The sequence below is a fragment of the Herpailurus yagouaroundi genome, unplaced genomic scaffold, assembly GCF_014898765.1.
Source record: "Herpailurus yagouaroundi ecotype Mexico unplaced genomic scaffold, PumYag 100, whole genome shotgun sequence".
Lineage (NCBI taxonomy): Eukaryota > Metazoa > Chordata > Mammalia > Carnivora > Felidae > Herpailurus > Herpailurus yagouaroundi.
In genome coordinates this window covers 47,190,152-47,215,435 of record NW_024412391.1, presented here as the reverse complement: position 1 = coordinate 47,215,435, position 25,284 = coordinate 47,190,152, and the positions used below count along the sequence as shown (strand labels likewise).

The window sequence follows — 25,284 nt, the reverse complement described above, 5'->3', positions numbered from 1 at the left end:
GGAGCTTGAGCCCTGCTTTGGGTGAACTTGTGCCCCCTTCAGGTGAGCACAAGCCCTGGTTCAGGTGAAACCAGGTTTCTCTCTCTCTCTCTCTCTGCCCCTTGTGGGATTCTCTTTCTTTGCTTCTTGCTCACTTGCACTCACTTTCTCATTAAAAAAGAAAGAAAGAAAGAAAGAAAGAAAGAAAGAAAGAAAGAAAGAAAGAGGAAAACTGTACAGAAAAACGGGCCTAGTGTCCTCAACAAATACATTTCAAATGGGCATGGGGCAGGGCACCTGGTGGCTCAATCGGTTGAGCTTGACTTCGGCTCAGGTCATGATCTCTGAGTTTGTGAGTTCGAGCCCCACATCTGCCTTGTTGCTGTCAGCCTGTCAGCTCAGAGCTTTCTTTGGATCCTCTGTCCCCCTCTAAAAGTAAATTGCCTGACCCTGCTTGCACTCTCCCCAAAATAAATAAATATGAAAAAAAATAAAGTGGGATTGGGAGAGGATAAACCTATAGATTAAAGTAGACTGAGGACACTGTCTTACCCTGGGTTATCCTGAAAGTGCAAATATTTTATGTGAGAGTGTGAATCCAGAGATATAGGAAGTAAAACAGAGAAGGAAAAAGAGTCAGTGCAAGGACAGGTTATGAATCAGGAAACTGCTCCCTCCTGTGGGACTCTCTGAGGAGCCATATGAGATGCATCTCAGAAACATCCACAGGGGAGAAAGAGGGACATATTTATTGGCTCACATTCCCCATTGGTCAAAGTGTGCTCCCAGGGTTTGATCCAGGGTGCTCCCATGCACTTCTGGGTTTGAAGAGCAAGCAGTTTCCTGCACTGTGAACAGAGAACCCCAGGGAAAGGGAGAGAAAGGCATGAAGCATGGACTGAGAGCCTGGCAGGGTCAGGTTCTACTTGTGTGGGGATGGCTGAAGGCCCCACGGAACTGACCAGTGAAGCAGTGTCTAAAATGACAAGATCTGAAGTGGTACAAAAGAGGCATCCCAAACAGGGACTTGTACAAAAATCTAATGTGTGTACCTTGTTTGGATTCTGATTCTAACCAATTATGAAATAATGTATTTGAGACAATGGGGAAACTTAACACTGGGTGTTTGAGGACATTAAGCATTATTATTTTTTAAGATGTTATAGTGGCATAGTGGTATTTTAAAGAAGTATCTTTATTTTTTAGAGATGCATACTGAAATATTATCAAAACCATGAATATTAAATATTAATGGAAAAAAATTATGTAACGAAAAGGAGAAATTGCCAAAATCATCAGAATGAAAGATTTTAACAACCACTCTTTCAACAACTGCTGTATCACACAATCAGTAACACGGAAGATCTGAACAATTAATAAGCTTATTTTAAAGGACATAAAAAAATACTTCTCCAAACAATTGAAGAACATGTATTCTTTTTTCTTTTTTTCTTCTTTTTTTCTTTCCTTCCTTCCTCTTTCCCCCCCTCCCTTCCTCCCTCCCCCTTCCTTCCTTCCTCCTCTTTCTTTCTTTCTTTCTTTCTTTCTTTCTTTCTTTCTTTCTTTCTGTTTATGTTTTAGGGAGAGAGAGAGAGGAGGAGGAGGAAAGGCAGAGAGAGAGGGAGGAGAGAGAAGATCCCAAGGAGGCTCCCTCCTCACTGTCAGCATGGAGCCCTATGTGGGGCTTAAACTTATGAACCATGGAATGATGACCTGAGCCGAAATCAAGAGTCGGATGCTTAACCAACTGAGCCATCCAGGCACCCCTAAAATATTTTCAAAGAAACAAAACCATCATCCTAAAAGCAGTAAGCAGTTGTCAGGTTGAAGGATATTACCACCCTAACATTATTTTCCTGGATCATATTACCATATCATGATCATATCATTTCAAACACACACAGAGGCTTTATAGCAAAATGAAGACCTGAATACTCACAAGTTAGATTCAATGGCAGTTGAGTCATTTAAAAGTAAATTGCTTGACGTTATGACACCTGACCCTAAGCATACTTTAGCATGCGTCTCCTGAGAATTAGAACACTGTTTTGTGTAACCACAGTACCATTATAAGAGCTCAATTAACAGTCATTCCTAAATTATGGAATATCAAATTAAAAAATTTGTGGTATTTAGACTACCATATATTAATACTTACTTTGAAGCTGCAGTAATACATAGGGATTTTGGTAAAGTGTAGACAAATAGACCATGGTACATAATAAGGCATCTATAATGAGGTACATACATATTTGGACACTTGATATATCAGTAGAAAAAGGAAAGTTTTTGATGACTAGTGCCAGGGCAGTTGAATATTAAAACTGAAAACACATAAATTAGGTCCTTAACTTTAGTCCATACACAAAAGTCAACTCTAGCCAGATTAACATTCTAAATGTAAACCTTTTCAAAAACAATATAGATACAGATTGCAGAAACAAATGGCAGAAAACAAAATATATAGTATATATACTTATGACCTTTGGTTAGGAAATGATTTCTGAAAGAGGACATAGAAAGCACAGGGGCACCTGGGTGGCTCATTTGGTTGGGCATCAAGATTTGGCTTACGTCATGATCTCACGGTTCTAGAGTTCAAGCCCTGTGTTGGGCTCTGCGCTGACAGCTTGGAGCCTGGATCCTGTTTCATATTCTGTGTCTCCCTCTCTATGCCCCTCCCCTGCTTGTGCTGTCTCTCTCTCTCTCTCCAAAATAAATAAATATTAAAAAAAAAAAAAAAGAAAGCACAAACCAGAAACAAAAAGATAGATTAGTCTGACAACATTAAATAATTTTTGTTAACTTATGCTGCCATCTGGAGAAGATACTTATAGCACATACAACCAACAACAAAAAAATATTATACAAAACATGTAAAGAACTCCCATAAATCAATGAATGAAGCACTCAAAATGGGAGAAATTTGTGAACAGGCATTTCACAGAAGAGACAATAGGGATCCTCAATAAAAATGAAGAGGTGTGCAGTGTCATTAATTGTTAGAGAGATACAAATTGAATAGCAATGTTGGTAAGCATGAAAAGTGGACAATTCCAGATGGTCCCTGGCTGGCTCAGTTGGTGGAGCTTGTGACTCTTGATCTTGGGGTTGTGGGTTCAAGACACGTGTTGGGTGCAGACATTATTCAAAAATAAAATCTTTTTTAAAAAGGTGGACAATTTCAAATGTTGGTGATGATATGTTTTACGCTGATGCTGGGTGCATACTTTGGAAAATAATTTGACTTTCTATAGAAAGGAGAACATTCATTTATCATACAACTGAGCAATTCTACACCTCTGTACGTTCCCTAGAAGAGTCTCCAGCCACCAGAAGAAGCATTAGGAATAAAAATTCTCAGTATCACCCAGACTTTCTAAATCAGAAGCTCTGAGGATGTGGCCAACAATATATTTTAACAAGCTCTCTAAATTACTTTAACATACATTAAATTTCAAGAACAGTTGTCCTAGAGAAACTTGTTCAAAGTCATGTATACTTTTTACAGGTTTATGGGGATATAATTACATATCATAAAATTGTTTCAAACATGCCCTAGAAAAACACTTGCACCAAGAGAGATGTATATTGGACATTCATAATAGCAATGTTTATAATAACAAAAAATGGAAGCAATCTAATGTCCATTTCAGTAGAATGGATAAGTAAATTTTACATAATTACTTGATTACTGTTCAGAAACAAACAGGATATCTAATGCAGACATCAGCGTTGTGAACCTCAACAATTTTCAAAAGAACAAATCGTATAAAGTTCAAAAGCATGCAAAATTAACCATGACTTAGGGATGGATTTTCTATAAGAAAAAAAGGAAATATTAGCAAAAAAAAAAAAATTACTGGTATTGGTTATTTCTTAAGCTGAAGCTACTACTTGGATGTTCATACTATATTAAAAAAACTGAACTGTGCATATATATTATATATGTGCTTTTGTAAGTATAATAGAGTTGAAATAAAAATAAGAAAAATTGATTTTGTTTAAACGGGTATTTGGCTGTGGTCACCCATACATATAGTTGATCAGAAAAAAGAAAAACACTTGAAGCCTGCTAAATTTTTGAGGAAACTATACTGCCCTCAAATTCTCAAGCTTGCTTGGATAACTCAAGATTCTTCCACCCTCACCATCCCCTGGATCCTGCATTTGCATGGATTGTGAAAGTTGTGCATTTCCCCCAGAAAAGTCACTTTCCCCAGTGCCCACATCAGATGCTGCCATAGATGGCTTTAGAATATCTTCCAAGGAGGCATACCAGGAATTGGGAGGGGATGAATAAGGGACATCCTTCTAGAGAGCAAAATCAGAGTCTGCCTGGTCTGATAGGTCATTCAAGGAACTTTCTCCACTGTTGGAACTTGGAGTCATTATTATTCCTGCCTGGCAGAATTTGGTATTTGCCATGGACTAGTGTTTTCTGTGTATTTCCCATTCTCCTTTTTTCTGAATGAGAATCTTTTTAAATGTTTTATTTATTTTTGAGAGAGAGAGAGAGAGAGCAAGGGAAAGGCAGAGAGAGAGGAAGACAGAGGATCTCAAGCAGACTTTGTGCTGAGAGCGGAGAGCTGGATGAACCATGAGATCATGACTTGAGCCACAGTCGTATGCTTAACTGTCTGAGCCACCCAGGTGCCCCCTTAATGAGAATTTTTTATTGTACTTATCCTATTCTACCCTCATGACTGTAATATTGGGTATTTGGGAAAGGTGAGGGGGGTAAACAACTGTCTTGTCTTTTAGCTATCAACTGCCAAACCATTAAGAGTAAATGGCAGAGGGGCGCCTGGGTGGCGCAGTTGGTTGAGCGTCCGACTTCAGCCAGGTCACGATCTTGCGGTCCGTGAGTTCGAGCCCCGCGTCGGGCTCTGGGCTGATGGCTCAGAGCCTGGAGCCTGTTTCCGATTCTGTGTCTCCCTCTCTCTCTGCCCCTCCCCCGTTCGTGCTCTGTCTCTCTCTGTCCCAAAAATAAATAAACGTTGAAGAGTAGATGGCAGAGCAGCCTGCCGAGATTCCAGTCTTCCAGGTGAATGCAATAGAAACTCTGGGGTTGCTTTCCTTAGGGGTCTGATGAATGCATGCAGTGTAAAATGTCTGCATGCGAAGAAAGGTGTGCATGGGTATTAAGCAACTCAGGGGTGAGCTGTGGCAGACCTTATGGTCTGACTAAGCAAGTCCATGTTTTTAACCCTCTCTTTGACCTCTCACAAAGCCTGGGAAATGTAAGTACTATGCTTCTTTTCCAAGTCTCCTTTATGCAACTAGGGGTGGCCATATGACATAGTTTGGGTCAATCACACGTAAATGAAAAGGTTTTGGAGTGGCTTCTGAAAAACTTTCTTACTTGATAAAGAGGAATAGCTGACATTGGTTGTCTCCCTTCTTTCTTTCTTGAATTTGGAAAGCATTTCAAGAAATCTTGCAGCCATGGGGAAAATGCCCTGAACCAATGCCAGCAACCGTCTACACCAACATTTCTTTAAAACATTTTTTTAAATGCTTATTTATTTTTGAGAGAGAGAAACAGAGGCTGAGCAAAGGAGGGGGAGACAGAGAATCTGACGCAGGTTCCAGGCTCTGAGCTGTCAGCACAGAGCCTGACTGGACTCGAACTCATGAACTGTGAGATCATGACCTGAGCCGAAGTCTCAGAGCTTGACTGAGTGAGCCATCCAGGTACCTCCCAACATTTTAGAATAACAACAAAGATGAGGAAAACCCTATGTTTAATTAAGCCACTGTTAGTTGATTTATTCTGTTATTTGCAGAAAAAAACACAAGACTGTATATGTAAAATATCTAACACTTACCAAGGCAAGTGTCCCTTTTTCATTTCCATCTGTCCATCTATTTCCTAGATCACTTAAGACAACTTTTAGAGGAAATTATAGTCCCACGATACTTTTTTTTTAAAGCAGAGGTCAAAACCATATATAGTATTTTAATTAGCAAAGGTGTCAGTTTCATAAAAGGTTAGAATAACATTTTCAATTTTGTTCCATTGTCTTATTTGTCATGCCTTATATTTTTATTGACTTTTTTGGTCAGAGTTTATTGCTCCAGCATCTTCCTAGAAGAGTCTACAATTGCACTGTCTATTTTAATTATTTCTTTCTGGACTCATTAACTTGTACCTGCCTACATAGACACTCCCCTGCCACTTTCTATAAGGTCACATAGCCTGGCACTTTCTGCCATTTATATTTGCTAGTTTAGCTGCTGCCTAAAAGCAGGGGTTGGTGTTCATAAAGAGATAAAACGGGCAACAGCAAGCAGCCCACCAGGTGTGATTGGAGAGCAGCGTTCTTTCTCCTAAAATCCCATTTTGGGATTACTCTTCTATCTGGCTGTTGAAAAGTTTTTAACCTTAAACTGTCTCTATAAAATTCTAATGTATTTGGGAGTCTCTGAAGTTCATTGGCTAAGCCGAGTTATGAGATAAGATTCAGGTGGAGAGTAATTAACAAAAAGTAGTGAGGATGTCAAAGTGGGACTGGGACCTGCCTGAGCAGGCAGACAGCCTTTGGAAAGGAGAAAAGGGGCACCGAAAAGGAAAGAGGGAGGGGCATCTAAACAATATTTCTACATAACATCTTGTCTTTGGGACCCGAAATACAGTGTTCAGGAAAGTACTTTTTTTTTTTTTTTTATAGATCAGTTATTTAATTAGGTTTTTGTAAGAAATTTAGAACACCAATTTGTGAGGGTAAACTCCATTCGTGAGAGAAAGCACAGAGTGGAGGGAGGTAGCCCTGTAGCTGAGGAACAGCTTTGATTTTTGGTGGAATTTGCGAGTCCACAGCTTTCTGATCAACCTTGCACTGCTGTGTAATCTCATATTTCTCTTTCTCCCTGTTGAAGATCTCATCTTCTGGTGTCTAGGTTTACGCAGCTTCTTAAAGTAAGCATCTTTGAGCTGTTTGGGGATTTTCACACTATTGATATCAATTTTGGTGGAGGTGGCAAAGACAAATTTCTGGTGTGTTCTATGCAGAGGAACTTGATTGAGGAAAGAGGTCTGGTCACAAGTACCAAGCCACTGCTCAGTTGCTTCAAGAAAACCACCCTCTTGCCTCTGTGGCGCCCAGTGAGGATGATGGAAATGGTCCTAGGGGCGATGATAGCTAGCAGTTTCCTCACATGTTGACTGAAAGGTTTTTTGCTGTGGCTCAACAGCTTTCGAGGCACATCTTCAGTAGGATAATACCTAGACATTTTGTAAAGTTTAACACTTGGGTACCACCCTTCTTGTCACACTAACTGGTTTTGTGACAGTAGCAAGTACCTTCTCCTTTTTCTTTTCAGTCCTGGATTTAGCTGCTGAATACTTCCTCCTTTACATAGCCTTTCTAGAATACATAGCTGATTGGGAATATCTGCCAATTCCTCTGACTAGGACAGGGTTTCGGCTGCAGTGGGGCTTCTTCTTTAGCCTTGAGGTTATCCTTCTTAACCTTGCCACCAGCATCAGCCTTCTTGGCTTCAGGTGTCTTCTCCTTAGTATCGGCTTCTCAGCTTTTTCGTCCGCCAACTTGCAAGACGGGAAAGAGTCAGGAAAGTACTTTTGAAATAAAGTATTGCAGTTCAGCCAATTATTTTTCTGTTTGCCAATTATTCCTCCCAGATAATTTATAGAGGGCGCTAAAGGTGATCTGTAGGGAGCCTCAGAGTTTAAGGACTCCTTGAGTAATGATTGATTTCCTATTCTTTTTCTGGGCTGCTAAATGTTCTGCATTGTAATTCAGCTTTAAAAAAGACTTTGTGCAGGAGCACCTGGCTGGCTCAGTTGGTGGAGCTTAGGACTCTTGTTCTCTGGGTTGTGAGTTTGAACTCCACACTGGGTGTAGAGATTACTTAAAAACAGAATCTTAAAAAAAATTTTTGTGGAGAATATTTTCAAAGGTGTAAAAAAATCTTGACTATATTGTTTTTATTTGTTTTCTCTTAAACCACCTTTTACTACCTTGGAAGAACACGGTGGTTTAGTGACACCCAAACTGGACACAGACACCCAGGACTATTGATTTAACACCACAGGGTGTTTGTGTTTTGTTTTGTTTTTTTAAGTAGGCTGCATGCTCAGCGGGGAGCCAAATATGGTGTTAAACTCAGAAACCTGAGATCAAGACCTGAGCTGGGATCAAGAATCAGATACTTAGGGGCGCCTGCGTGGCTCAGTCTGTTAAGCCTCTGACCCATGATCTCAGGATTCATGAGCTGGAACTCTGAGTCAGTCTCTGTGCTGACAGTTCTGTGCTGACAGCTCCCAGCCTGGAGCCTGCTTCGGATTCCATGTCTTCCTCTCTCTCTCTGCCCTCCCCCGCCCCCCCCCCCCAAACTGGCTCTCTCTCTCAAAAATAAATAAATAAAAATAACATAAAAAAAAAGAATCAGATGCTTAAAGGAGCCACCCAGGTGTCCCTACATCACAGTTTTAAATTTTATTTTTATTTACTTTAAAAATTTTTAAATATTTATTTTGAGAAAGAGCAAGCACACATGCAAGCTGGGGGGGGGGGGGAGAGAGAGAGAGAGAGAGAGACTCCTAAGCAGACTCCTTCCTCTCAGCATAGAGTCTGACCGGGGCCCATCTCACAAACCAAACTGTGAACTCACGACCTGAGCCAATATCAAGAGTCTGATGCTTAACCCAGTGAGCTACCCAGGCCCCTCCCTATATCATAGGTTTTTAAACGCCAATTTTGAAAACACGACTGGGGGAATCTGGGGAGCTGGGCCGCCAACGACCCAGAACCTTTTCAAAATCAGCGGGAAGCTCTGTATGAAGAAATAAGCCACGTTCTGGGCATGCGTTATATGCAAAGCACTGCACTCCCTTGTCACTTGTTATCTTACAAGGAGACCTGCAAGACCAGGGGTTAGGGAGAGGCACCAAGCACCAGGTTTGTGCTTGCAGTAAACAGCATTCCAAGCCGGATGGGCTGCGCTTGGAGACGGAAGGTTTCCTGCGCCAGGAGCTGCCGCCAGATGGAAGCGCACGCCCGTGGGCCTTCGCTGCGGTCTTCGGTCCGGCCAATCAGGACTCGGGCAGGAGGGGGCGCGGCCGGTGGGGGCGGAGCCGGCCCGGCTCCTCAGAGGCCGGCTTCCTAGCTCCACCCGCTCCGAGCGCGCGGCCGGGCGTCTCTCGATTCCTCCGGCCATGGAGAGGCTGACGTTGCCTTCCGGCGGCGCGGCGGTCGTGGACGAGTACTTGGAGTACCGAAGGTGAGGCTGCGGTTTGGCGGGGCGAGGAAAACCCGGGCGGGCCGCGTCCCCGTCGCCGGAGGAGCGCTGGTGGCGCGGACAGGAGCGGGGCGCCGCCCGCTGGGGCTCCGGGAATCTGTTCCCGGGTTGTTGGGGAGGCTTACTTACATTGATATAAGTTTCGTCTTTTTGTAATTCAATATTGTAATGACATGCAGTTCTATTCTAATAAGTCTCTTCCAACAGTGTTTAAGAGGTCTCCCTATTTGACCCCTTCCAGGAAGAATTTTTAACTCTTCTATTTATGCCGAGGTCCAAGTGTTTTTATCTAAATGGCCACTGAAGAGTTACACATTGAGTGCTCTGGCGTTATAAGGAATAACAGACATCGTTTGCATGTTAGTTTAGTTAATAGGGTATGTCGTGAACTTTCAAACGTGCTCCCAACCCCGATGTGCTGTTTTTAGGAGAAAGACACTACTGGTGTAGTTTCGGTGGTTCTGGAGAAACTCCTATCACGGAAATGGAAACAGAGCCACCGCTTTGGTTTGAGGACACGACTCACTGCCCTGGGCCCTGAGGAAAGCTGATGCACCTGCGGAGACGTGTTATTTTTTCCGGTCTCCCAAGAAACATTTTTGGTAGTTGGGAGACTGGGTGAGTGGGAATTCCTGGAGAGGGACAGGCTGGAGGATGGATGTGCGGTTGAGAGCGGCGGCGGGCGTGGGTGGTGGGGGTGTGGAAAGGGGGGGGCGGATTGGCCCCGGGGCGGGGGTGGGGGGTTGCGGGGAGGAGAATTGTGTGTGTAAAGCGGCGTGAGGCACTTTCCCGCTCCGCCTGGAAATCTGAGCGGCTTGGGAAACGTGAGCGAGAGGGGCTGCCCTGCTTAAAGGTGGTAGCTCCAAATCACCCAGGGGCGTTGGGGGAAACGGATTCCTTAGCTGATCTTCACTCCTTCTGGCTGTCTAGGTGGTATAGTTTTTGATAACAAGTAGAAATGGTAATTCTGAGTCAGACAAGTAAGAATGAGTAGCTCGATGGGTCAGGCCTTATCTCCAGTTCAGGTGGGGCCAGGTAAGGCCATGAGTCCTGTGCCCAGAACAGCTTCCATCCAACCCTCACCGCGGGCAGAGCCGGCTCCTTTAGCCTCCAAGTCTTCAGGGCTTTTCCCTGTGAGGGAGTTGTGGGCCTTGCTGTTGATTGATAACTTATTAGAGATTTAGATGTTTAGATGTGTGGATTGTGTGCCTTCATATATGGTCTTTTGCCTGGTTCAGATATTAAGGCCTGGTGGAAAATTATTTTTGTAGGGGAGCCTGGGTGGCGCAGTCGGTTAAGCGTCCGACTTCAGCCAGGTCACGATCTCGCGGTCCGTGGGTTCGAGCCCCGCGTCGGGCTCTGCGCTGATGGCTCAGAGCCTGGAGCCTGTTTCCGATTCTGTGTCTCCCTCTCTCTCTGCCCCTCCCCCGTTCATGCTCTGTCTCTCTCTGTCCCAAAAATAAATAAGCGTTGAAAAAAAAAAGAAAATTATTTTTGTAAACATAAATAACCTGGAACAGTTCGCTGTAAAAGTTAGAGCCTTGCTACTCAAGGTGTAACAGTCATGGGCCAGTGGTATGGGCATCACCTGGGAACTTGTTGGAAATGCACACTCTCAGGCCCATTCCAAACCTATTAATCTGAATATGCATTTGAACTAGATCCCTTGGTTATTATGTAACTACCGTTTGAAATAGTGGCGGCTTGATTTTTTCCATAAGATTTTGAAGTTGTAGTTTTGGAATTCAACAATGATTACCCAATACAGATGTGGGTTTGAGCTTGTGCAGATCCAAGGGTATTTGTCGGTTTAAACTCCCAGCCAGGATTTGGGTTTCCATTACCCATGTTGTCTTCTGCACTGATGTTTTTTGTACTATTGTTTTTTTTTGAGGGGAGTACTGTTTTTAAAGGAGGAAAATATTAGAATTTTTAGGAGATTAGGCTCCAGCGTTTAATGAAAAGAATGAGCATGTTTGCTTCAGGATCAAAGGAAAAATTGTGATGGATTTGTGGTAATTCTCCAGTGATAAACCTGGATCGGTAAAGTCAGATGTTAGGAGTTCATTGTCTTCTTTATTTATAATCCTGTTTCACATGGGAAGCAAACGTTTTATTACCATTGTGTCTAATTTTGCTATTAACATAAGCCTAAAGTAAAAAATCAAAGCTGAAGCCGCATTTCCTTTGACTGTACAAGTATAGTTTAGTTTTAGAGTTTGCTATTTATAATCTGGAAAATAAATATTCAAGGCTTAAGAGACTTTTTTGTTCTTGTAGAATTGTTGGTGAGGACGATGGAGGGAAACATTTTACTCCTGAAGAATATGAAGAATACAAAAAAAAAGTATTACCGATGCGCTTACAAAACAGATTATTTGTGAGCTGGCGATCACCAACTGGAATGGATTGTAAACTTGTGGGTCCAGAGACACTGTGTTTTTGTACACATAGGTAAGATTAGAAAATATAAAACTATAGAAGAGTGTACTTCCTTTGATAAAGAACATTACTTGTGATAATTGAGAAACATTAAAAATAGTCTTTATATAATAACCCAGACACTGTCAAGAGTTTTTTTTTTTGGTATAATTAAAAAATTTCCAGTATATCTTATTAGAACTCATTATGGAGTCCATCACCCTAAGTATCTTTTCTCTTGCAGTTGGTTAAACAAGATTGGTACCCCTGCAGCTTTGCCAGGGGTCTACTTCACCCACTATTAGATGAGGTATCAGAGGACAGGTCATCAGAATGCAAAACTGCCTTAAGAGTTGTTTGAGTTGACACATAGTGAACAGGTTACAACCTACAAATAGAAGCTTTTCTCCTCAAATTTACTAATCTCCCTTTGTATTTTAAGAAACATGTTGTGTTGATACCTTTCTTTAAACAAACAAAAATACAAGCACACAGCTTTTTATTGCAAATGGTCTTTTTCCAAGTAAAGCACAGGGAGGAAAGAAAATACAGGAGGCTCCAGTCATTGATGCGTATTGCCAATACCTGAGGTTTGCATTTAGCTGTGTTTGTTGTGTCCTACTTTAAATTTTACTGCTGTCACAGATCACAGTTGTAAAACTCAAAAGGACAAAGCTGCATCATGAAAAAAAAAATCACTGAACCTATTATGTGTTTTCAGGTAACAACTTTTAACTTTCTGTTCAAAGAAACTGTGGAAGGAGAGCTGCCCTGTTCTGATAGTTTCTGGGGCGCTCTCGTGAGAGACTCTTTGTAGAGTTGCTATTTACAGACTTGCTGTCTGCCAAAGGTTGTTAAGCGGTTGCTAGGATGAGTAATGTTGTGTATAGATCTACTTGAAACGTATTTAGCAACCCGATGAAAAACACCATGGAGGAATGGAGGATGAGGGTTATGTTTGATATCTTTCAGAATTGAAGAGGAGTTTGGTAAATTTGTGTTGGTTTTATCATTTATCTTTGTATAAATTTACTGCTAGTCTCATATATGTGTAATTACGTAGCATGGAATTAACCTTCAAAATTGACCCAACCCAACTTTCATCATTAAGTTCTTTAGTACCAGTTGAGCACTCAGTGAGATTTCTGTCTAAACTATTATTTTTCCCTATTATAAATATTATAATAATTATTATTTTTAAAAGATTTTTATTTTTATATTTTAAGTTTATTTATTATTTTTGATTGAGGGTGTGTGAGTGAGTGGGGGAGGGGCAGAGAGGGAGAAACCCAGGCAGGTCTCTGTACTGTCAGTGCAGAGCCCTGCGTGGGGCTCAAACTCACAAACCATGAGATCATGACCTGAGCTGAAGTCAGATGCTTAACTGACTGAGCCACTCAGGCATCCCTATTTATTATTATTTTTTTTAAAGTTTAGAGAGAGTATAAAGTGAGGGGGGGGAGCAGAGAGAGAGGAAGAGCGAGAATCCCAAGCAGGCTCTGCATTTTCAGTGCAGAGGCTCATGCGGGATTCGATCTCACAAACCATGATATTATGACCAGAGCTGAAATAAAAGTCAGATGCTTAACTGACTGAGCCACCAGGCGCCCCTATAAATACTATAATAATTATTAAGGTAAATGAAGAATATCCAGAAAAGTAGAAAGAAGACTCATCACCCAAAGCCAGCTGCTATCAATAAATTTTACTATATTCATGTATTTTTTCTTCACAGTTCATTTAGTTGTTAATTATGTGTGCTCACAAATATTAAGTTTTTAATGACAGATTCAGAGAAATGTTTCCCCATTGTTATGTAGTAATCACAAACAAGATTTTTTTTTTTTAATTTGAAAAAAATTTTTTGTTTTTAATTTTAGAGAGAGAGGGAGAGTGTGAGCCAGGGAGAGGGGCAGAGGGAGAAAGAGAATCAATCCCAAGTGAGCTCAATCCCACAACCCTGGGATCATGATCTGAGCTGAAATTGAGAGTTGGATGCTCACCTGACTAAGCCAGCCAGGCTCCACTTAAACAAGGTTTTTAATACCTGCTCAATATTCTAGCTAGCCCAGTGGTGTTCATTGTATGTTCCCCAGAGCCTTGGAGGAAGTCTCAGGGGTGTACCAGGTAGAAGGGGAGGTTAGGGGAAGGACAGACTCTAGTTCTGGCTCTTTCCCTTGCTTTAACCAATTCTGCTTTTATCTACTTTATATATTATGGTTCTGTAAAAGTTTTTATTTGAAAAAGGGGTTTCACTGCTAAAAATTTTAAAAACTGTTGTCTAGTGGTTTACTTATTCATTCCTTTATTAATGTGTTGTGTATGTATTTATGTGTGTATGTTGCTATTGTAAGTACTATTGCTGATATTATCTATGCACAAAACTCTTTACACACAGAATTATTTTGTTAGGGTATATTTTTAAAAAATGAACTGTCAGGTTAAAGGATTTTTTTCTATTAAATTTGATGATTTTATTTTTATTTTTATTTTTATTGAAGTGTAGTTGATATGTTAGTTTCAGGTGTATAACAGTGATTCAACAATTATATATATTAGGAAATGCTATATTTAAAATTATATACACTATGGAAATGATGGATCTTTTTAAGTTTCTTGAAACAGTAAATGAGATTGTTTCTTTTGTAACACTCCTGACAGCATTGTGAATTATGTATAGTATAAAAAATGTTGGTTCTCTCTGCTAAGTGAAAAATGATATCTCATTGCTATTTTAACTTGTACTACTTAGCTTAATATTGAGAATAATAAATTTAATATTTTTTTATTGAGTGTCACCTTAAGAGCAGGAAGCGACTAGCCTATTTAAGAAAATTACAGTGTTTTAATTAACAAAGAGCTTTTGCTTTTAAAAATGTTGACAATTTATTTTGAAATTAAAAGTTAAAAATTAAATTATATTAAAATAAATTACATTATTGAACTCATATCAGTTTTAAGTAGCACACCTGTGAAAATAAATTTAAGTAATGCACTTTGATAAAAATAATTTTTTATTTATTTATTTTTTTTTTAATTTTTTTTTCAACGTTTTATTTATTTTTGGGACAGAGAGAGACGGAGCATGAACGGGGGAGGGGCAGAGAGAGAGGGAGACACAGAATCGGAAACAGGCTCCAGGCTCTGAGCCATCAGCCCAGAGCCTGATGCGGGGCTCGAACTCACGGACCGCGAGATCGTGACCTGGCTGAAGTCGGAGGCTTAACCGACTGCGCCACCCAGGCGCCCCGATAAAAATAATTTTTATAAAGAACCTTTTTCACACTCTTAGGTTGTCCATATTAAAGAATCTGTAGTGGTAAGTATTTTAAGGGGATTCTATTTCTTTGTATATTGCTGTGAAAATTGTTCTTAAATAACTAAAAATAAAAATATAAACGAGTGAAAGATTTTTCTGACCAATTTCTGACATAGTTGACAGAAATACTGCAAGGGAGTTGATTTTTACCTTACTAGCAAGAAAAGCAAAATAAAAAAGAATAGTTGTGCATTTAACAGAATAGACCAATTCTAATTTCCAGCAATACTTGTATTGTTTTTACTTCTTCCCTTTTATTTTTTTAGGTATAAACAACATAAAACTGACTTTGAAACGATTCCACAGCAGCGCCCTATTAGTCTCCCTTGCCGAGTGACTGGCTGCCAGTGCAGGGCTTACCTTTATGTCCCTCTCAATGGTGCGCAGCCCATTCGCTGCAGGTGCAAGCACTTTGCCGATCAGCACAGGGCTGCGCCTGGCTTTATGTGCAATGCCTGTGAGTTAACGTTATTACAAACACACCCAACAGAATGTTTGTACTTCTTTATTGAATATTTAATGTGTCTTTGTGGCAGTTTTATTTAGCTGTGTTGTCAGTATTAAACAACACAGAAAAATTTGATGGACAGCTACTCTAACATGTTATTTTTGTGGAAAAACTTGGAGTTATTTGTATGCTTTGCAATCCTAAACCTTAACCTCATGTAATTAAAATAAGTTAAATGATAGTGATAGATTTTAAAGAATACCTAGATGTGATGTGATTTAAATTTTTGAGTGGGGATTTTATCAACTAAATTGTATTTACAGGCTTTTAAAAAGGATTTGATAAGTTGAAGAAAATGTTATGCTTTGCTGGTAGATTATTACGTTATTGCCTAAAGCGTAGGCTGATGGGAAAAGCAAAATGTAACATAATAATTTTAACACTTTATTTGTGATAGCACTCTTACCTCAATAGCTGTACCCAAATCCCAGCCCCGATCCTTTAGGCCCTTTTACTTGGTCATCCTTTTAAAAACCCCTTGAAATAGGTAGGACATTAGTTCAGTAATTTATTCAGGAGAGAGTTATTCCAGTTTTCATAGCAGTTGGAATTGAAATACGTTATAAAACATTTTTAATGACAGTGGCAGGAATAAATGTTTCATTGGCTATGGAAGTAGTCAAATAAAACTTATTTATTGTTTATTATGTACACACTTTTTGGAAGTGTGAGCATGTAAAATTTTGTTAATGGTGTATTTTGGCTTCCATTTCAGTATGGCTTGGGTTTTTTTTTAATATATAGCAATTTCATTAAGATATAATTCAAATACTATATAACTGATCCATTTCAAGAGTCTAGTTTAATGGTTTTTAATATACTCATAGAGTTGTGTGACCATCACCACAGTCAATTTTAGAACATTTTCATCACCCCCAAAAGAAACTCCATATCCATTAGTAGTCATTTCTTATTCCTTCTTCTCCCCCACCCCTAGGCAACCAATAATTACCTACTGTCTGTATGGACTTGCATATTGTAGACATTTCATATAAATGAATATGTAGCCTTTTGTAACTGGCTTCTTTCACTTAGCATGATGTTTGTGTGAGTCATCCATTTTGTAGCATGTATCAGTACTTCCTTCTTTCCTTTTTATTGTTAAACAGTATTCCATTGTGTCCTTTTTATGTCTGTGGGTTGGCTTTCCTATGTGGCTTTTATGGGGCATTAATCCATAGGGAGGTTTCCACATTATCTCTTCACCTGATCCTACCACTGGGTAGACATTTCGTAGCTCTCTGGTGTTAGCCCAATTTCTTTTGGTCCTAGCTGGTTTTTCCAGTCTTTTATTTTATTTTATTTTTCTGCTACATGCCTTACCTTGCCTTATTCACGTCAGTACCTTACAGAAGTAAGAGCAGTGGCCGGGAGGGAATTCTAGGGCTGGAGATTAGAGTTACAGAGGCCAGAGGACAGCATAGAGGGATCTGGATTCAGGTGATTGTGGCCAAGCTAAGCATTTTGAGGGCACACAGCTTAGTACCTGTATTTAAAGACATTTAACTCCCTTTACATCTTGATTCAGGTTCCAAGTGTTCAGGATTCCATAGTTGCTTCACTTGTGCTTGTGGTCAGCCTGCATATGCTCATGACACAGTAGTGGAAACTAAGCAAGAAAGACTTGCTCAGGGAAAACCAGTGGGACAGGATGTCCCTTATGCAGCAATGGGAGGTTTGACTGGCTTCAGCTCACTGGCAGAAGGCTACATGCGATTAGATGACAGTGGGATTGGTAAGTGACAATCTATGGAATGTGAGTTTGTCATACTGTTTTATGTGTGCTGACAATAGTGAAGCCCTATATTTGTTTTATACTTTATATTCTTTGTTTTTTTCCAGAAAAAGTCTCTCATTTTATTTTTTATAAAGGTTTTATTGCCACTATAAAATATATGGTTATTACAGAAAATTTAGAAAACACAAGAATAAAAGATCACGCCTACCCCAATACCCAAATCCCAACCCAACCCTGTTTGTAGTAGCTGAATATTTCTTTTATTTGATATGATAGAGTTTACCTAACTGTTACCCTGTTGTATGCATGTTTTTGCCATTATAGCCATCTCATTTTGGAAACAGCCTTATGTCTATGTGTGCATATGTCTATGCGTGTGTGTACATGTTATCACATGATAATGTATGCACACACTGCTTGCATACATGAAAGTTAAGTAATATAGGGAAAAGTTCTGTTGGATGTGTCTTGAACTATTGAAGGTAGCTGGATTCTTCTTTTTTTGATCCTTCTGAGTTGACTAGGATTGGGGAGAATATGGTTCCCGTGTATTTATTTATTTATTTATTTATTTATTTATTTATTTATTTTTAATGTATGTTTATTTTTGAAGGAGAGACAGAGCATGAGCGGGAGAGGGGCAGAGAGAGAGGGAGACACAGAATCCCAAGCCGGCTCCAGGCTCCGAGCTATCAGTGTAGAGCCTGATGCGGGGCTCAAACCCATGAACTGTGAGATCATGACCTGAGCCAAAGACCTGACCCAGAGTGGGTTGCCTAACTGATCCATCCAGGTGCCCCTATTTTTTTAAATTTTCTTAAAGTTTATTTATTTTGAGACAGAGAAACTGCACATGCGAGAGCACGAGTGGAGTAAGGAAAGGGAAGGGTGGAGAGAAAGAGAGAATCCCGAGCAGGTTCCATGCTCACAGTGTGGAGCCCCATGCAGGGCTTGAACTTACCAACCATGAGATCATGACGTGAGCTGAAATCCAGAGTTGGTGGCTTAACCAACTGAGCCACCTAGGGGCCCAGGTTCCTAACTACTTTAAATACTTTGTGTAGGGACTTTTTTGTATTCTTTTTTTTTTCTCTCATTTTTTCATTACAAAAATTATATAAAGATGAACAAACATTTTCTTGTTATAAAGATTCAAACAATAGAAATGAAGCCAACTGGTGGCTCAGTTGGCTAAGCGCTGGACTCTTGATTTCAGCTCAGGTCATGATTTCATGGTTTGTGAGTTTGAGTTCCCTGTAGGGCTCCATGCTAATAGCACAGAGCCTGCTTGGGATTCTTTTTGTCCCTCTCTCTCTGCACCTCTCCTTCCACCCCAAATAAATAAATAAACTGAAAAAAAAGAAAAATGAAGTACTACAAGGACCCCTTAAACACTTCTCTTTACCCGAGATTCTTTTCAGAGAGTAATTTGCTGTCAACAATTGATATTTATTTTTCTTTTTAGCATACATTTTTATAGTTTTTATCTTGGAAAAAATTTGAAGGCCTGTCATATCAGGACACACAAATCTATTTAATTCTTTTAAACTGCTGCATAATATTTCACACTATAGATTTATCAGGTTTTCTAAACCATTTCTGTGATTTTTTTTCTTTTTTTTCCCTGAGACTTTTTGCTTTTAATAAATCAACAATGCTGCACTAAAGGTGCACAGTCAGACAAATGTACATATTTACAGTTCTTGGGAGCGTTTCCTTGTAAAATGCAAGTGCATGGGGCTGATCTTGCCTTCTCAGCCCTGCCCACTGGCCAGGCCCCCTTTGATCATGGTGCTTTGTGGGCTTTTCTAAACCTTGTTCATGAAATTTAGATGGTTTCCTTTTTGTTTTTTGCCTTTACATACAGTCCTGCCAAAAACATCCTTGAACTTGCTTCCTTGTATACTACATAAATTTGAGCCTAAGGTAGATACAGAGAAGTAGAATAATTGTTGGGTTGAAGTGTGTGAGATTTAATACATGCTGTCAAATTGCCTTCCAACAATGCCTCACTTGTTTATGCTTCCTCTAATGATTTTTTAGCTTCCCTGTTTCTCACATTTATGCTGATCATTGATATCATTAAACCCAATTTTTTTCCAGTCTGACCTGTGAAATGTTATTGTTTCAGTTTGATTTCCCTAGTTATTCGTGGGATAAGAGTCTTCTCGTAGTTATTGGCCATTTTACTTTCTATACTTATCTGTTCATATACTTTGCTCACTTTTATACTTTTAACTTTTCTCATTTATTTATTGGAAGTCTTCTATATTCTGTCTACTGATCTTTTGTCATTTACTTTGCAGATATTTTCTTCCAATCTGTCATTTGTTGTCTTGGCTTTTTTTTTTTTTTTAATGTTTACATATTTATTTTATTATTTTTTTTTTTAATTTTTTTTTTAAAGTTTTTTTTTTTTTGGGACAGAGAGAGACAGAGCATGAATGGGGGAGGGGCAGAGAGAGAGGGAGACACAGAATCGGAAACAGGCTCCAGGCTCTGAGCCATCAGCCCAGAGCCCGACGCGGGGCTCGAACTCACGGACCGCGAGATTGTGACCTGGCTGAAGTCGGACACTTAACCGACTGCGCCACCCAGGCGCCCCTACATATTTATTTTTGAAAGAGAGAGAGGACAAGCAGGGGAGAGGCAGAGAGAGAGAGGGAGACACAGAATCCAAAGCAGGCTCCAAGCTCCAGGCTCCAAGCTGTCAGCACAGAGCCTGATGCAGGGCTTGAACTCATGAACCGTGAGATCATGACCTGAGCCGAAGTCGGATACTTAACCGACTTAGCCACTCAGGTGCCCCTTGGTTTGTGTTTGTTTATTACAGTTTTTAAATTTTGGAGGCAATTTTATAATTATGTTCACCTTCATTTTACTTTAATACTTAATTTTTTTGTTTTTTTTCATGTATTTGGAATATATTTTTTGGGAAAGTGTGAGTTATGTATAACTTCAGGTTTTGTCCAAATTGGTGGCAAGTTATCCAAACACAGTTCTTTCCCTAGTTATTTGAAAGTTTATCTTTCTCACATTCTGTCATACTCACTGTTTTGTGGCATTGGACTATTTGTCTATCTTGTGCCAATATTACATACATTTAATTATTATTCCTCATAGAGTGTTTTGATGTTTGGTATGGTAAATTGCTCCTGTTTGTGTGAGTATGTGTGTGTGTGTGTTTCAAGATTCCTTGATATATCTTTGCATTTTCTCTTCTAGGTAATTTTACAACTAGCTTGTTAAATTCCATAAGTAAATAATTTTTCAGTTTTCTTGGATGCATGATCGTATTAAACTCATGAAATAGTTACAGAACATCCAGTTATAAGTGACAGAAAAAATAATGATGTTGTTGATGATGATTGCAACTTTGTACTGCCAGGAGTCTTTCTAGCCTCTTTACATCTATTAACTCATTTAGTCCTCCCTATAACTTTGAGTTAGGTACTATTATTACTTTTATTTTGCAGATAAGGAAACTCAGCACAGAAAAGTGCAATATCTCGTTCTTTGTTATTCAGCTAGTAAGCGGTCGGTTTGGCTCTAACTCAGAAATTGTTCTGAGCTTGTTAGTGTGCCTCATTGTTGCCTCTTTCTGTGCAACAACCATACTGTTTTCACTACTATAACTTTATAATAAATTAATATTTATGATTTCATTTTGTTACTTAAGAATTTTCTTGTGGCATCTGGGTGGCTCAGTTGGTTGAGCATCTGACTTTGGTTCAGGTCATGATCTCGTGGTTCACAAGTTTGAGCCCCATGTCGGGCTCTGTGCTGACAGCTCAGAACCTGGAGCATGCTTCAAATTCTGTCTCCTTCTCTCTTTGCCCCTCCCCTGCTCGTGCTGTATCTCTCTCTCTCTCTCAAAAATAAGTAAAAACATTAAAAAAAAAAGAATTTTCCTGACTATTCTTATTCTCTAATTTTTTCAGAACTTTGGCATTATTTTTTGAAAACATTCTATTATTACAAAATATTCTATTATTTAGTTGATAACACATTGAATGTATACATTAATGTAGGAAGAATTGATATTTTATTTTTTATTTTTTTATATTTATTGTTATTTTTTTTAAGAGAGCATAAGCAGGGGAGAAGGGCAGAGTTAGAGAATCTTTTTTTTTTTTTTAATTTTTTTTAATGTTTATTTATTTCTGACAGAGAGAGAGAGACAGAGCATGAGCAGGGGAGGGGCAGAGAGAGTGAGAGACACAGAATCTGAAGCAGGCTCCAGGCTCTGAGCTGTCAGCACAGAGCCTGACACGGGGCTCGAACTCACAGACCGCGATATCATGACCTGAGCTGAAGTCAGATGCTCAACTGACTGAGCCACCCAGGCGCCCTGAATTTTTAAAGTTTATTTATTTATTTTGAGAGAGGGAAAGCGAGCAGGGGAGAGTCAGAGAGAGAGGGAGAGAACCCCAAGCAGGCTCTGCACTGTCAGCACAGAGCCTGATGTGGGGCTTGAACCCACAAACCATGAGATCATGACCTGGCAAAACCAAGAGTCAGGTGCTTAACAAACTGAACCACCCAGGTGCCCTGATTGAGAGAGAGAGAGAAAGAGAGAGAGAGAGAGTGAGTCTTAAGCAGGCTCCACCACGCTCAGCATGGAGCTCAACAACCCTGGGATCATGACCTGAGCTGGAATTAAGAGTCAGCCGTTCAACTGACTGAGCCACCCAGGTGCCCCAGGAAGAATTGATATTTTAAAATATTGAGTATCTTCATTTGTCTTTTTCTATGTAGGGTGGAATTCTGAAGTTATCTTCATGAAAGTCCTCTATGTCTTAATTTTCTTAATTCTATTTATAGGTATTTCTTTTTTTTTTTTTTAAATAGCTATCATACGTGGGGTTTTTTTTTTCTTCCTTTAAATTTTCTAGCTGGTTATTATTTGTTTATAAAAAAGCAAATGTTGGCTGGCTCACTCAGTAGGGCATGTGACTCTTGATCTTGGGGGTTATGGGTTCAAGTCACACATTGGTTGTGGAAGCCTACTTAAAATTAAAAAAAAAAAAGATTGCTTCTGTTACCAGTCATTATTACTTACTCTTAAGAGTTTAAAATAAATGTTTGGTTGATGTTGTAAATAATGGTATTTTTGCCTTTTCCAATATTTCTGGCTCTTACTCTTGACTAGTTACAATGGCTGGTACTTGCAGAACAGTGCTAGGGAATAGTGGGAAGAGCTGGCATATTTGCCTTCTTGTAACTTCTGGTATTTTATCACTTAAGCATCTTTATAATGTAAGGAAAGAAAATCTCTCCCTTTTTTGCCCCCAGGGGAAGGTGGGGTGAAGAAAGGTGAGAGTGAAGAGAGGAAATAAGTTGTTTTTGTCTTGATATCAGATGTAGGGGAGCCTGGGGCAGAGGGACATCTGCTCTGTTAGCTATGTAGAGTCCTGGACAGAGATGGTATCTTGCTGGAATTTGGTTCCTTTATGACGCAGAAGGAGTCCATCATTTCCAACTCCTAGTGGGTGGTTGGCAGGCAGTTGAGCTGTTAGGCCGTGGACATGCTCTGACATTTATCATAGCAAGGGGACACCGAGCAGAGCTAAAGGTGGGTCCCCTGAGCTCTGGGGGATTCAGTAAAGGAAGTTGTAGGCATTGAGGAGTCTGACTTTTAGTGAGAACACGCGTTAGGACCTACCAAGCTGTGGGTCTAAATTACCACTTACCAGCCTTGAGCATTTGAGATAAGTAGTGCATTCAGCAGCCAGAGGACAGCACAAGGACCTGAGTGGACCTGAGTCCCTTGTCTTATATTCCTACAAGCCACATGAGACAGGAGCTAGGGAAGAAACAGACAGGAATCTGAAAAAATGAGCAATTGTTTAGGTTTAGGTTATAAGGAAGTACTCAGTTTTATTTTTTTTTTTAAGATTGTTTTTTAGGTTTATTTATTTTGAGAGAGAGAGAGAGAGAGAGAGAGAGAGCGCATGCAAATGAGCATGAAAGGGGGAGGGGCAGAGAGAGAGGGAGAGAGAGTGAATCCCAAGCAGTCTCTGTACTGTCAATTCAGAGCCCCATGCGGGGTTTGATCTTAACGGACTGTGAGATCATGACCTGAGCCAAAATCAAGAGTCGGACCCTTAACCGACTGTGCCCCCAGCTTCCTTACTTTTGATTTAAAAGTCAGTGTAGTTAGCAATGGGTATTCATAATTTGTGGATGAATCTTTATTTAATTGAATTTTTCTTTATTTTTCATACTTCGTTTTGAGATGGTTTCCTAGAGAGGAACAGAGTAAAAACACACTTATTCTGCCCTCTTCAATTAGAGGTTCTTTGTCACGAATGTCTTGCTTTTTAAATTTTTAAAAAAATGTTTATGTATTTTTGAGAGAGAGAGCATGCACATAAGCAGGGGAGGGGCAGAGAGAGAGGGAGACATAGAATCTGAAGCAGGCTCCAGGCTCTGAGCTGTCAGTACAGAGCCTGATGTGGGGCTCGAACCCATGAATTCCAAGATCATGGCCTGAGCTGAAGTTGGATGCTTAACTGACTAAGCCACCCAGGCCCCATGAATGACTTGCTTTTGATAGTGTTTTTGTGACTATATTAAGGTTTTATTCATGCATAATTTTTTTTCTGTGAAGAAGATCTCTGAGAAATAAAAAAATACTTTTACCTAGTTCCCTTTACATGGCAGATAAAAATTTAACTAAAAATTTCTTTTTTATAGAAAGGATTTTTCTAATTATTCTGCTGAGGTTCTAATTTATTTTGCACGGAAATAACTTTTTTGTATTTTAACAGAGAGATTTAATTTTCATTCTTCATGCATTTTGTTATCAGGTGCACCTTCAATGGAATTTTTAGACTCTCCAGTTACAGCCATGGACCACCCATTTCTGAAAGCATTTCAAGCATCATCTAGTTCTTCTCCAGAAACACTAACAGATGGTAATGAAAATAAATTGACAAATATTTTTGGATGTGGTAAATAAGAATGTAGATTGATTTCATTTTTTAGATCTTTTTTTCTTCAGTATTACCACAATTTGGTTATCATTTTACTTTTAAACCATGCACTGAGAAAAAAGTAAGAAACTTCTTTTGGTGGGCAAAATTTCTAAACAGGAGCATTATGAGTATTCTAATAATTCAATAATTTAAAGTTTTAAAACCTTATTTTTGCATGTGATTGTTTTGATGTCTGAGTAAGAGAGCCCTCTAGTGGACTGCCTTGATCCTTCAGGCTCTCCCAATCAGGATGTAATCCAGTGGTAAGTATAAATTAGCAAGGTTTTGTCATTTATAAATTATGCATATACATATAAATTATACATTATACATATACATGAGTTTTATTAATTTTTAAGCACTTGTATTCTTTTTCCTTTATTAAGACAAAACATTGAAGAAGGAATTTTTTTTAGTGTTTATTTTTGAGAGAGAGAGAGACAGACAGGGCACGAGCAGGGGAGGGCAGAAAGAAAGAGGAAGATACAGAATCTGAAGTAGTTTCCAGGCTCGAACTGTCAGCACAGAGCCCAATACGGGGTTTGAACTCACAGACCATGAGATCATGACCTGAGCCGAAGTCGGACGCTTTAACCGACTGAGCCACCTAGGTGCCCCTGAAGAAGGAATTTTTATGGTGCATTAGGTATTTAATATTTGCAAGTATTTTTAAATGAGATTTTTAAAAATAATTTCATATAATCTTTTCATGTACCCTTTCTCCACAAGGGATTTTAGGGCTACTTACATACTTACAAAAACAACACACAACAAAGTAATGATAAAATATAGATAGAAGTAAGAAATGTAAACCAAGAAAAAGGATACAATTATATCAACTTTCCAGGTTGATGTAATTGCTGATGATGTAATTAAGCTTTAGTTTTGACTGAGTGTAGTGGCATCCAAGGCACAGAGAAAGGTGTGATCAGCCAAATACTTTTCATTATTAGAAAGACTCATCATATTATTGTGAGTTCCACAGTGTTAATGAAAGGTATACTGGTGCTGGATTTTATTTTATTTTATTTTATTTTATTTTATTTTATTTTATTTTATTTTATTTTATTTTATT

At 39.4% G+C, this 25,284-nt stretch overlaps 1 protein-coding gene and 1 pseudogene across 2 annotated transcripts in view; one reads left to right on the top strand and one right to left on the bottom strand.

Moving 5' to 3' along the window:
- Positions 1-6,633: 6,633 nt before the first annotated feature.
- LOC121028095 (60S ribosomal protein L6-like) lies at positions 6,634-7,430 on the bottom strand (annotated as a pseudogene).
- A 1,650-nt stretch (positions 7,431-9,080) lies between these two features.
- Positions 9,081-25,284, top strand: part of FAM221A (family with sequence similarity 221 member A) — a 22,004-nt gene continuing 5,800 nt past the window's right edge. Inside the window, exons 1-6 of one of the 2 annotated variants that reach the window (XM_040472429.1) lie at positions 9,140-9,225; positions 9,672-9,861; positions 11,524-11,697; positions 15,250-15,440; positions 17,020-17,226; positions 24,042-24,149. In XM_040472429.1, coding sequence (XP_040328363.1) covers positions 9,794-9,861; positions 11,524-11,697; positions 15,250-15,440; positions 17,020-17,226; positions 24,042-24,149 — 748 coding nt within the window. In that variant the 5' untranslated portion in view covers positions 9,140-9,225; positions 9,672-9,793. Of the gene's footprint in view, positions 9,226-9,671; positions 9,862-11,523; positions 11,698-15,249; positions 15,441-17,019; positions 17,227-24,041; positions 24,150-25,284 lie in introns of both variants that reach the window. The other variant, XM_040472430.1, reaches the window with a different exon arrangement.